Source organism: Gorilla gorilla, chromosome 9 (genome assembly GCF_029281585.2).
Source record: "Gorilla gorilla gorilla isolate KB3781 chromosome 9, NHGRI_mGorGor1-v2.1_pri, whole genome shotgun sequence".
Taxonomy (NCBI): Eukaryota; Metazoa; Chordata; class Mammalia; order Primates; family Hominidae; genus Gorilla; species Gorilla gorilla.
The window spans coordinates 94,700,892-94,713,566 of record NC_073233.2 but is presented as its reverse complement, the minus strand read 5'-3'; the positions used below and the strand labels follow the sequence as shown (position 1 = coordinate 94,713,566).

The 12,675-nt window shown below is 43.6% G+C and overlaps 1 protein-coding gene across 1 annotated transcript; it reads right to left on the bottom strand.

Annotated features, from left to right (window-relative positions):
• Positions 1-1,551: 1,551 nt before the first annotated feature.
• Positions 1,552-12,329, bottom strand: PRSS23 (serine protease 23). Its single transcript, XM_004051942.5, has 2 exons — positions 12,131-12,329; positions 1,552-5,157 (listed from the first exon to the last, which is right to left on the bottom strand). The coding sequence occupies exon 2, from the start codon at positions 5,142-5,144 to the stop codon at positions 3,993-3,995; it is 1,152 nt and encodes a 383-aa protein (XP_004051990.4). The 5' UTR covers positions 5,145-5,157; positions 12,131-12,329; the 3' UTR covers positions 1,552-3,992.
• Between the last annotated feature and the right edge of the window lie 346 nt (positions 12,330-12,675).

The following is a 12,675-nucleotide window of genomic DNA, read 5'->3' as shown; positions in this document are numbered from 1 at the left end:
AGACAGAGTCTCACTCTGTTGCCTAGGCTGGAGTGCAATGGCATAATTTTGGCTCATTGCAATCTCCGACTCCTAGTTTCAAGCGATTCTCCTGCCTTAGCTTCCCTAGCAGCTGGGACTACAGGCATGCGCCACCATGCCCAGCCAATTTTTGTATTTTTAGTAGTGATGGGGTTTCACCATGTTAGCAGGGCTGGTCTGGAGCTCCTCACCTCAAGTGATCCACCTGCCTCAGCCTCCCAAAGTGCTAGGATTACAGACATGAGCCACCATGCCCGGCCAACCCGTTTACTCTTGTTCTGGAAGCTGGTTTATTTCCTCCTCCAGGGGGAACCCCAGACTAAAAACAGATGTGTTGTTGATCTTTCAGAAATGGCCTCATGTCTACCATGTATGTATGATGACCCCACCCCATCAAAAGGCTTTTTAAATGCCCTTCCCCTATCGGAGGCCCTCAGAATGCTGAGCCAGGCAAAGAAGGTATCACAGGAATCACAATGGAAGCCCAGAGAGGAGAAGCGCAGGGAGCTGCAGCCCCACCTTTGTTCCTAGATTAGCAAGGATGGCTGCCAGTCTGCACGCTATACAGAGCTTTGAAAGGTTAATAATTAAGTGACCAAACATGCTTGTTGGCCAAGACATACCTGGCTTACACCTGCTGCCCCAGCTTCATTAGTCATAGCATTCTCAAAAGAATCCCATTCTGAACGATAAATGAAATGGCTGCCTTATCAAACATCCATAGAAATCAATGGTCAGAGGCAACTTCAAGGCATACTTGAGCTGGTTCATGACAAGAACAAAGAAAAAGTGCGGACATGAACAGCAGCAGAACCCAGGCAAAGTAAGAAGGAAGCCCTCAGTGAGTGTTGGGGATCACTGTCAGAATTCCTCTGGACTCCCTGGATGGCTGCCATTTACCCTTCAGTTAGCAGACAGCAGCCTAGAGTCATCATTCCAGGGCAGGCTTAGTCATTCTTAACAAGTTCTGCATTAAAGACCTCCTGTGGGGTTTGTTAGAGAAAGAGTGATTCCTTGAATACATGATCCAGGCATCACCAGGTACTTCCCATCTCCCCAAGCAGGTAGACTGAGCTACACAAAGAACAAGGAATTGGGAGCATGACCTTGGTATTTCAATCCCTTTTTGGTTCAAAAACAGTAAAAACAAAGATTACACATACAACTCTGCTCATATTTCTTTACCTCTTTAAGGCTATTTTCCCACCTTTTAAAAACACTATCTCCTTTCCAAAATTCAAAATTTGGAGTAAAGTCTATGTAAAATATGTGTCCCCAGTTCTGCCACAAACTTCTGATTCTCAGAGACAGATAATTTTCAAATTTATTACTTCTAATTTCACGCTGTGAAGATTTCCAAATCCTGGTTACAGGGTCTGGTTAAACCCTAAAGGCACAGACACCTGACCCCACTCGGACTCATCATTCTTTCTACATTATCACCTCAACCAAAAGGCTGTTACAGAGATCCCCAGAATGTATTTATTAGAACACCACATTGCTTATAGGCATTATATGAGAAAACAAGGGTTTTGTGATCAAAGATGTTTATTTAAATGCAGATTTTACAACCTCAACTTGTCCCTTTACAACAGGTCTTCCCAGAGCTTTTAATGTGCAGACAGGCATGTGAACCTCTGATAAAGAGAGGGAAAATGGAGAGGCATCTTCCTCTGACTTAATACAACCCTTTTTACTTTTGGTAGAAAATCATAAGGCATGAGTGTTTAAGGAGCACACTTTGGGAAATGTAGTTCTACTAGCCTTACTAGGCAAATATGCTTCTAATATGTATAACTAATACATGTAAAGCACTAATTATATTAATAATGCCATGAGTCCTTTTTTCTTTTTCTGTCTACTGCTATGATAGTTTAATACCATGCTTTCTTTTATTATCACTAAAAAGATGGACATGTTGAATTATTTTATAATTTTTCTTTTACAGTTCTGTGAGTTAAGCTGTATATAGCATATGGGTGTATCATTCTTTAGTAAATTACATCTACTTGTGAACTAAACATTGATTTCATTTTGACTTTGTGCCATTGTCTAACTTTGCAAAAAATCAAAATCAAGGAATCAAGGGGCTTCACAAAAGGAACATCTATTTTTTAAAAAAAAAATCCATTCTGGTCTTGGTGTTCAGTGAACTTTTTTTCACCAAGCTAAAGCAAAAACAAACAAAACCCCCAAATACCAGACATAGAAATGGAGACCTCCCTTCTTCCTCAGGCTAGATTCCTGTTGGATTCCAAAGAAAATCGTGCTGGAACTCAGAATTTTCCTGGCGGCTCTGCATCTCCTTGCTATGCATAGTATTTCTCATATGATTTGAAGAAAGCACTGTGGTTGTATGTTTCTTGAGTGCCTTATCAGAATTATCCTTCCAAAAAGCTCAAGAAAGACAAGCAGAAAATCCCCCAGAGAATGTCTAAGTGACAGTGCTCCAACTGAATATCCTTACAAATTGCTACAATGCAGGTTTACCTGGGGTGCAAGCACAGCAAACACGTGCTTGTAGTCCATTTGCTTTTTTCTCCCTGATACGTTTAGAAAGAAGTGCTTAGGCCGACAGCCATAAAATAAAAACATACAATAAGTCCAAGTCTTTTCTGTATATGCTGTGATTTGATAATCATATTGATAAAACATTTGTAAAAGCCTTTATTGGAAGGCATGATTCTGATCCATTTTGCATTCTTCCAATTTTCATTTTTGCTATTATACCTAATTGTTTATCTATAACCTAGAGCATTCCAGCAAAAGGGGCCCTTTTAAAGCTAGTGGGAAAAAGGCCACACTGGTTTTCTTAAAGTAACTTCCAAGTATTTTCACTAGAAATGAGAGAGAAAAGTTTCCAAATTGAAGAAGTACATAGCTCCCAGAAAGCACACTGAAAACTATGCAGAATAATTTTTGATCAGGCTGGAGGACTGTGCCAGGCTCCAAACAAGTGGTTATTCTGTTGTGACATCTGCCAGGCAATGCTTCCATTGTTCTCTGGAATTTAATTCATTTTAAATTACTCCATCCAAATGATAAAACATGAGATGTGCTATAATCCAGGGGTAAAATGCTATGATTGTTTTTAGTGTGGCCACAACTGTTTGCTGGGAGGAAACACAGCCTGTTCTAATTAAGCCCTGATTATTGTCTTCTGAAAAATAGCTAGTTCCAGAAATGAGTGAAATCCTGTTAAATGGAAGGGTTGGGATAAACACTCTTGACCACTCTGGTATGACTTTAAAGTTGGGAGGGCCATATGCAAAGACTTCCTACAAAGTAGAGCAACAGCCTTTGGAAAAGAAACTATTTTTGGAACTAAAAGCAGCTTGGGATACCGGTTTACTATAAGGTATAGTTTAATATGTGTATCAGTATAGTCAACACATCGTTTTACTGTTCAAAGACTACTGTGCAAATGCCTCCAAATCCAAAATATTCTGCCTAACAAATGCTGTCAAAGTTCCTAAATGGGAACAATACCTTATGGAAGCATTAATGATCAGGCACTGAATTAAAAAAACAAAAAAACCCACCACCAAGATGAATCTCAGAAGAAAACACACATGCACACATATAAGAATTCATATCTCTTGTATGCCAAATATTTAATATAAATCTTTGAAACAAGTTCAGATGAAATAAAAATCAAAGTTTCCAAAAACGTGAAGATTAACTTAATTGTCAAATATTCCTCATTGCCCCAAATCAGTATTTTTTTTATTTCTATGCAAAAGTATGCCTTCAAACTGCTTAAATGATATATGACATGATACACAAACCAGTTTTCAAATAGTAAAGCCAGTCATCTTGCAATTGTAAGAAATAGGTAAAAGATTATATGACACCTTACACACACACACACACACACACACACGTGTGCACGCCAATGACAAAAAACAATTTGGCCTCTCCTAAAATAAGTACATGAAGACCCTTAAGTGCTGCCAGGAGGGAACACTGTGTCACCCCTCCCTACAATCCAGGTAGTTTCCTTTAATCCAATAGCAAATCTGGGCATATTTGAGAGGAGTGATTCTGACAGCCACGTTGAAATCCTGTGGGGAACCATTCATGTCCACCCACTGGTGCCCTGAAAAAATGCCAATAATTTTTCGCTCCCACTTCTGCTGCTGTCTCTTCCACATCCTCACATAGACCCCAGACCCGCTGGCCCCTGGCTGGGCATCGCATTGCTGGTAAAGCAGGTCATAGGTCTCATCTTTGACGTCACAGAAGCGATACACCAAATTGCCTGGTCGGTCATTGTCATAACCAGAGAAGTGAATTCTGCCCCCTGGCAGCTGCTTAGCAGGAGGGCTCACCCCAATCTTCATAAATTTTCTCTTGTGGGGCTTTTTGAGTTCCAGGAGGGCATAATCATAATCCATGCCGATGTCATTGGCATTGCCCTTGATCCAACCCTTGGGCACATGGGTGCGTTTCACCCGGATCCACTGAAATTTCATCTTCTCAGGCATGGCTGAAGTGGAGTCGTTGGCCCCTCGACCACCATCTTTAAACTTGGGCTTTAGGAAGCCCACTCGAAGCTTCTGGGTTCCTTTCACATAGGTTTTTCCATCGTGTATGCAGTGGGCAGCTGTAAGGACATGCTTCTCTGCCACCAGGGTGCCGGTGCAGCCCGTGGATAACTTCACTGATGTTGAGAAAGGGTAGTTGAGCAGGAAGTCCTTCCCAAAAATGCTGAACCTGCTGTCATAGCCATAAATCTGCCGCTTCCTTCGAGACTTTCCTGAAGACCCTGAGTCTCGGTGTTGGGCCCCATCTCCACTACTGCTGAGGATGTAGATGCCCACCTGCGTCTCTGTGCGGCTGCCATTGGCATAGAGCGTTTCATAAGACAGATATTGCTTGGCCTCTTCGTAAGTGGGCAGTGGAGTTCCCTTATGACACTGGGGTCCACATGAAGAAGATACTTCCAATTTGGCTTCGGCTCCAAAGTCTGGCTTGGCTAAATTGAGGGTAGACTGGGGCAAGACGACAGGGAGGCGGTATGCAGGCCAAGTGGGTTTCCAGGGGGCACTGTAAGGGCTCACTTGCCCAACAGCACAGAGCAGAAAGAAGAGAAGGAAGAGGAGCCCTGGAATCCCTGCCATGCCGAGCACTGTTCTGTAGAAACAAAGACAAGCAGGTCAGGAGGGCAAGGGCTGAACGTTCATTTACTGCAGACAGCAAAGCTCAGCAGCAGGCCTGTCATTGTTTCTGAGTCTTTGAACCCTCCTCAGGAATCAGGGTGTGGAGAGGAATCCTTAGATAACGGTCTCACTTTCAACGCAAAGGCTCAACCTTAGGAACGTTCCTGTGGCTGGGTGCCTGAAGTGAAACTGGGTGTTCCTTCCTTTCTATGTTTAAGACGTCCCTAATGATGGTAGACTGCAGAGTAGCATGCATAAAGTCATTAGTCCCTTGGCTAATTGACTGACCAGCCCCAATTTCCATGTAATTTTGAGCCCTCTTCGTGCTTGATTCTAAACCTCCTCCTCTTGTACCTTCATGATGCCCCTGCCTTTCCCTCCTCCTTCTCTCATTCTCATTGTAACATGTACTTGGAAAATTTTCAGAGCAACTTGGTCACTCAGAGGGTCAATTTAAATTACATGGCTTACTGAGTGACTGAGACATCAAAGAAGGACAGCTCCACAGTGTCACAATTACCACCACTCCTGTGGGTTTTAAATGATGGTGCACTCGAGAAAGGGTATGAGATTTTTTGTTTTGTTTTGTTTTTTGCTTTGAATTTACAACAACCTTTACTATTATATATATTGAGTTCCAGAGTGGCTAGGCTTCTAATAAAATATTCCTTCTTCCTTTGGATTATGTTGTACACTACCAGGATCTTTGTCAATATCTAAAGCTCTAATATTGCATCAGCTATAACACTATGCACTGTTACCATTGGTTACTTTTTCAGTTGTTTATATCTGTATTACCAACTAAATCTCTTAAATTTGGGCCTGTGCTAGCACTCGACAAAGATTTGTTAAATGGAGGCTTGTATTAATGGAAAAGTGAATGAATGTTGCATGCTGACGCTAATGACAATGATGTACGTGGATGATGCAGTAGCTCAGAGAAACAGCTTGAGGCCAATTGTGGGAGTAAGAACAAGAGAGGCCTTCTAGGAGAAGTGATGCTTGAGAAATAGTATGCCACAGCCTCACTCCAGCCTCTCAATACAGAGGACCAAATGTATTATTTGGCAAATGCACCCGTTCTTTTCAAATGTACCCACCGTTTAGAAGCAATAGGAGTCCTAGTAAAGGTGACACCGTGGAGCTGTCCCTCCTTGATGCTTCGGTCATTCAGTAAGCTATATAATTTAAATTTACCCTCTAAATGAACAAATTGCCTAGAAATTTTCCAGGCATTACCTGATGTTTCAGATGGGTGCTGAAGTTGAAAAGAAGTCTGATAACATAAGACAGAGAGAAGGGGATACTTAGGGAAGGGAAACAAGAGTCTGTGCAAGGGCACAGCAACATGCAACCATGTGAGTAATTTGGGGAATCACACTTAGCTCAGCAAGGGTGGAGTAGAGGAAGTGGTGGAGGCAGCAGGCAAGAGCTAGATTCTGAAGTGCTATGTGTACCAAACGAAGAAGTTTGGATTTTATACCGCAAGGTATGTTTAAATGCCCAGGATCAATCATCCCACAAGGAAAACAACAACGAGGAAGACTGAAAGTGCTTTCATAAATGTTTAAGCATCAGTTGGCTCTCAGTGGCTCTGACTCTTCTGGTTCAATAGAAGCTGACTCAGCAGGTAGGGTAACTCATTCACAACCAAGCATCCAAAAACAAGGACCCGGAAGGGGTGGGTCTCAAGAGGCTCTCAGAACACAGCAGAAGTCAGGAAGAAACTGTTTTGTTATTCTTATTCTCTTCCTGTTTGAAAGTACAGATCTACTGGCAACTTTGGGTGCCTTTTGCTCCCTTTTATATAAAAGTGGAAAATCCCAATGATCTGATGTAGTAGAGCTGAGCATGCCCATTCTCATTCCCAATATCCACACTGTGTTTCTAACATATGTGTGTGCCCCACCCACCTCTGGGACCTTTTTGCTTGACTTTTTCTCTTGGCTTCCACTTCAGTCAGGGAGAATAGGGATAGGAAAAGAAAGAAATAAGGTCCTGGAAAAGCCAGTTCCTTGGGACTCCCTAATTCCTTGAAATTCTACTTGTCTCCATCTTTCCAAATAGGAAGGGTCCCTGAGCCCTTTTGTAGGAAGGAAATACATTTAATTATTTATTTAAATCCTTGAAAACATGGGGTGCACATACGTGCACATATGTGTTTGTATGTGCTTGTTGGGAGTATTGCCAAGACTAAAGGTTTTAAGTGGACTAGGAAGGGGATGCCAATGCTAGCTGAGTCCTCCTCTCCAATGGAGAACTTGGCAGTGAAATGGGTGTGGTGATGACAACCCTTTAGGAGATCTGTGGGGCATGGTTCTGATTATTCCCACCTACTGGCTAAGGAGTCATCCCTTGGGCTTATCTAGGACTTGAGCAGCCTTTTCTCTATATAAGTTGCCGTCTAGGTGACTAAATGCCCCACTCACACCAGAATCCCTGCCAAATGTGACAGGGACTAGGAGGAGTCATATATCTCCCACATGGCTGTATCTTGGGCTTCAACGCACCATTCTCTCCTCCCTTTGAGTAATGTGGGGAATGTTAATGTGACTTACATTGAGCCAAGTTTTACTTCAGCTTATCTTAAGAAAGAAAACACAGAATGCGGAGGTCCAACCTGCCAAGTCTTCTTGTTTTTAAAATACGATTCTTGGGGGAGACAGAGTAGGAGATGAGGTAGTATTATACTATGTATTATCATCAGCTACAGATAATATTTTCAGTGTGCATGAAGAACATGGCGGTTACAATATCCTCTTTCATGAGCCACAGCCTTACTCCAACCTCTCAATATAGAGGATCAAATGTATTCTTTGGCAAAATGATAAATGATTATGTCTCAAGAAACTTTGGGATCAGTTACGCATCACAGAATCCTGTTAGAGAATGCTAAAGAGTCTACTGCATGATAGAATATTACTAATTCAGAGTTCTTACAACTTGAATTCTGTTCATTTAGCCAGGAGTGGAGGAGAAGCCAGCCATCTATAAGAAAAAAACAAACTGCTAACCCAACAGGACAGTGTGAAGCTTTAACTTTGAAGAATAAATTTTTCAGAGACTTAATAAGTCCTAATTTCTATTAGTTTGCAACTCTGCTTCCAAGTTCTCCACATTACTAAACCCTATTTACTAACTTGTGTGATAAGACTTTGTTCTGACAGCATTATATATCTTGCTTAAAGCTTCCATGTAACGCTAAAAGTTATAAAATTGCATTTAAAAAAGTTTAATTCAGATTTAGAAATGAATGCAGACTTTTAGAAACTAATGCCCATCAAATTACTTCAAACTCATTAGGCTTAGATATTTTTAAAATATCTAATCAGAAATTAGAAGATACAGCTATGGGTTCTCAAGCCCTTAAATGGGTTTAAACTGATGTCTGTATTAAAGCTACAAGCTTCTTAAGTTGCTTAGTCCTTTACCAAATGTTTATTTAGGGTGCTTTAGAAATTCTTCTGAATAGCATCCTCAACCAGATGATTGCTTTAGCTGGTCTTTTTAGCTCTGGTCTTTAGGTCCAGGATTCCCTAATATTATAATTTTCCAGAATCACAGATGTCCAGGTCAGGGACGATGCTGACTACAGTGTCTGTACTATCATTTACTTCTCAGGACCATTGATTCATGGAATTATGGAGGGTGGAGGCAAAGGAGGGGGAAAGGAAAAGGAAAAGGAAAATGAATCACGCTAATTTCTCATCTATCTGGCAGACAAGATTTCCCTGATCAGTCTGCAACAGGGCCACTGTTTGAGAGAATGATTTAACTCCTATAGCAAACAAGTGCTGGGAGGGAAAACCTAATCCTTAGGTCATATATTCTCTATTGTACAAATTGTGGCTCCAGCAGAAGGCAGCTTTTAAGAACTGAGTGGAGGGATGGCTGTGTGTGTATGCTCTTAAGACAGGCCCCAAAGAAAAGCCTGAGGGGGAAACAACCCTCCTGTCCATTAAGGGTCTTTCCTGAGGCATTCGCAGCCTGCCCTGACTCATCCGCATTAATAAAACAACAAATGATGCAAAACTGTGATGCTTTAAAATTAGGTTGGTGGATTTACATTCATTTCTCAACTCACATGATAATGGAGTAATTCCTTAGAAGACAAATAATTATTGTTACCATTTGTATAAACCCTGGGTAAGCCTGTGCTATACCTGTTTAAGTTTACTTAAACATAAACACTCATCTAAGGTATAAACAGATGCAATGAAAACATTCATAATCCCACACCTGGAAAGGTAACTAATGAGTTACATGATTTTAAATTCTCTCTCACCCTTATAAATGAATCACCTTATCCTTGCAGAGCTGCCTGGAAGACTCACACCTTAAAAATGGAATGAAGATTTTCAAATCTCACCCTTTTACCTAAGTCTGGATGAAGAAAATTTAGGTCTATAACGTTTCATTTCTAGGAATAAGCTTTTGCTGAATAAAGATTCCTGGTATACATAAATTATCTTTTAAGGTTTCCAACCAAGTGCTTCCGTGCATCATTTCACCTAACTGGCAGGGAAGAATGGAAAATGAAGGTAAGAAAATATTTTTTCACCATGCTTAGTAATACAGAAACTATTCCTTTTCCAGCTTTGGGTATCTGATTCATAAATAGGTTGCACAGTCCACCCTCCATCACTCAATATGAGCCACTGTCTGAAAATATTTATACTTTTTGAGGATGCTGCCACTTCATAGGCCCTTGGTGGTGGGACTTTGCATAATTAACAGATATGCAAACAACAATCTCTGGAGACTGGATGCAGTGACTACTGTCTCCTGCACGGCACCTTAGTCTTGAAAACTGCAACAACACAGGTCTCCTCAAGAGGGCCACTGTTTGAGAGAATGATTTAACTCCTATAGCAAACAAGTGCTGGGAGGGAAAACCTAATCCTTAGGTCATGTATTCTCTATTGCACAAATTGTGGATTCCTGCAGCCGCTATAAACAGTAATGACAGAAAGAAACGGCAGGAAAGTTTGCAAAGATACAGGTTTTGGACACCATTTGGAGAGATGACAAAGGGTCTTCCATGGAATCAGTGGTCAGTGATATGAAACAGTGAAATCATGCTAAATCCTAAAGCAAATGCTTAAGAATGAACCAAGCTCTGTGAATACTCTGCAGTCAGGCGTGTTCTCGTTTTCCTGAGTCACAGATCCTATTAAGGCAAAACAGACCTAATCACATAATCGTTTAAGAATTACAGTCTTGTACAGGAAACTACAAGGCACCTACAAGTCCAAGCAACCCTAAACACAATCTTGTGGTCGAATGAAGTTTAGCCTCTTCTCTATCGGATTTCAGGTAAACTAAATTGAGCCTGGGACAAACCTGGCAGAACAAGAACAGAGTGCAAAAAAAAACCTGCTAATATTGAGAACGTGAGAAACAAATTCCCTGGAGTCTGTGGGAGTTAGGCATGAATAATGCCTGGTGGATGAAATCCTAAGGGATCTATGAGAAGAGTTACTGGGAGAACCTGAGACTATTAACCATTGCAGACTGGGGACAAAAGTGTTCTCAGATGCATTAATGGACACTTATGTTACAACCAGAAAATGCATCCATGTTAACCATCCAGCTGAATAAGTCGTCAGTGTTACAAAAATGAGATCCATATTAGGCACCTTGGAAAAAGGCTTCCTTCCCAGTTCAGGCACAGGAAAGGACAAGTTACCGCTTGACTTTATTTAACTAGGAAAACTGCAAGTGAAACAACCTTTTCGTACGCAGATGGGGTGCAAACACTTTCACAAATAAACATAGTGGCTTCTGGGGGCATTTTCTAAGTTCCTTCTCCCCACTTCACCTCCAATCCACTCCTGACAGACTTCATGGTAGGCACGGTTATAAACCTGTCACAAATACTCGCATGCACAAGTAGGATCTTGAAACAACATGCAATAAATATCCCGATACTACTTTGACATAGGGCTTTTGACCACAGCTGACTTCATCTATAAATTCAATTCTTTCTCACATGGCCATGTGATGAGGATTCTGGCATTGGCCTACCTGTTCCTAAGGAGTGCACAGGGAGCCCTCAAATTTAGTTTCAGGAGCTGAGAGAAGCAAGCCCTATTCCAATACCTACACTGAGTTTCTTAATTCTTACTGGTGTCACCCGGTGGGCAGTAAAACAAACAGGATTTTTATCAGCTGCTTTCTCCTGAGGTGCTGGAAAGCAAACCTAATTTGTATTCTGGAGGGGAGTGGTGGTGTTCCTTCATCTGAACAAGTCTTCTCCCGCTCCTTTTAAAACTTTAAAACTTTTATTTAAAAGTTAACTCGTGATGAATGCCTACAGGCAGAAGAACTATTTGCTTACAACAACTGTTATTAGTTCAGACTGTAGTGTCTAGGGTTAGCACCCCCGGAACGCACACGGACAACCACTACGGCTCCGGAGAAAACATTCTATCTCCCAGCGTGTATTTGCTGCACTTTTGCACTTCTCTTGCTTGCTTAGGTGTGTTCACAATCACATACCCAGGGTTAAAAATTAATATTCAGAACTTGATGGAATCCGGTATATGCAAAACTCAAGGAAAAGAAGTAGTGGTGGTGGTGTGTTGGGGGGGTGCATGGGGGTGTAGCCATCGCCCCCGCCGAAGGACAGCTTGCCGAGAGCCGGCTCTCTCTGCTTCCCAACCAACATCCTGCACCCAAGACAGCAGGATCTTCTTTCCCCATCCGTTTCATGGGTGACACTGCATGAATCCAAATGACCTGCAGCCCCCGCCGTCTCCCCAGAGCTCCTTCAGGCCCCCAGCCCATGTCCTGGAACCCCGAGGACTGCCCTGGCGAAGTCCTGCGGTGCCTCCAGCAGCCCGCAGTTACCCTACCCCGCGCATACCCGGCCCTTTGTCCCGCTCCTCCCGGCGCCTCGCCTCTCCCGCGCCCGGGCGGATGCCCCAGTCGGTGCCCGCACTCACCCGCGCCGAGCAGCCCGCCCGGGCCGCGGCTCGCTGCGCCGCTCAGACAGGTGTGGGCGCCGGGAGAGAACGCGCGGCTCCCATGCCTGCCCCGCCGCACAGCCGAGTGCGAGCAAGCTGGCGAGCAGCGCAGGCAGCTGGCGGGTCCGCCCCCCGCGCCACCCGAGGCCCGCCCGCCCCGCCTCCGGCCTCGGGGAAGCCGCGCGGCCGCCGCCCGCCCCACTGCACATAAACCGTGCCCCCCTCCCCTCGCCGCCCGCCTGCGGCCGGAGCAGGGTGGAGCAGCCCAGAGGGCCTGAGGCCAAGCGTCCCTGCGCAGGTGGGCCCCGGTGGCGCGGCAGCATTCGCCAGTCCGGGCCTCTCGGCGCCAGGCAGCACCGGCTCTGGCGGACTCTCTTGCCCGGGACCCGCGCGCCGTCACCCTTTGAACACCGCGCATCCCCGGGTCTGGCGCGCGGCCTCCTGAGCGAGACTACGGCCTTCGCTGCTGGGAGCACGCTGCCAGCTCGCAAAAAGGCCAGGTCCCCTACAAAAGGCGACCCCTC

Bases quoted from the DNA above. Each gene is read 5' to 3' on its own strand.
- PRSS23 (XM_004051942.5), bottom strand. From the start codon at position 5,144: ATGGCAGGGATTCCAGGGCTCCTCTTCCTTCTCTTCTTTCTGCTCTGT.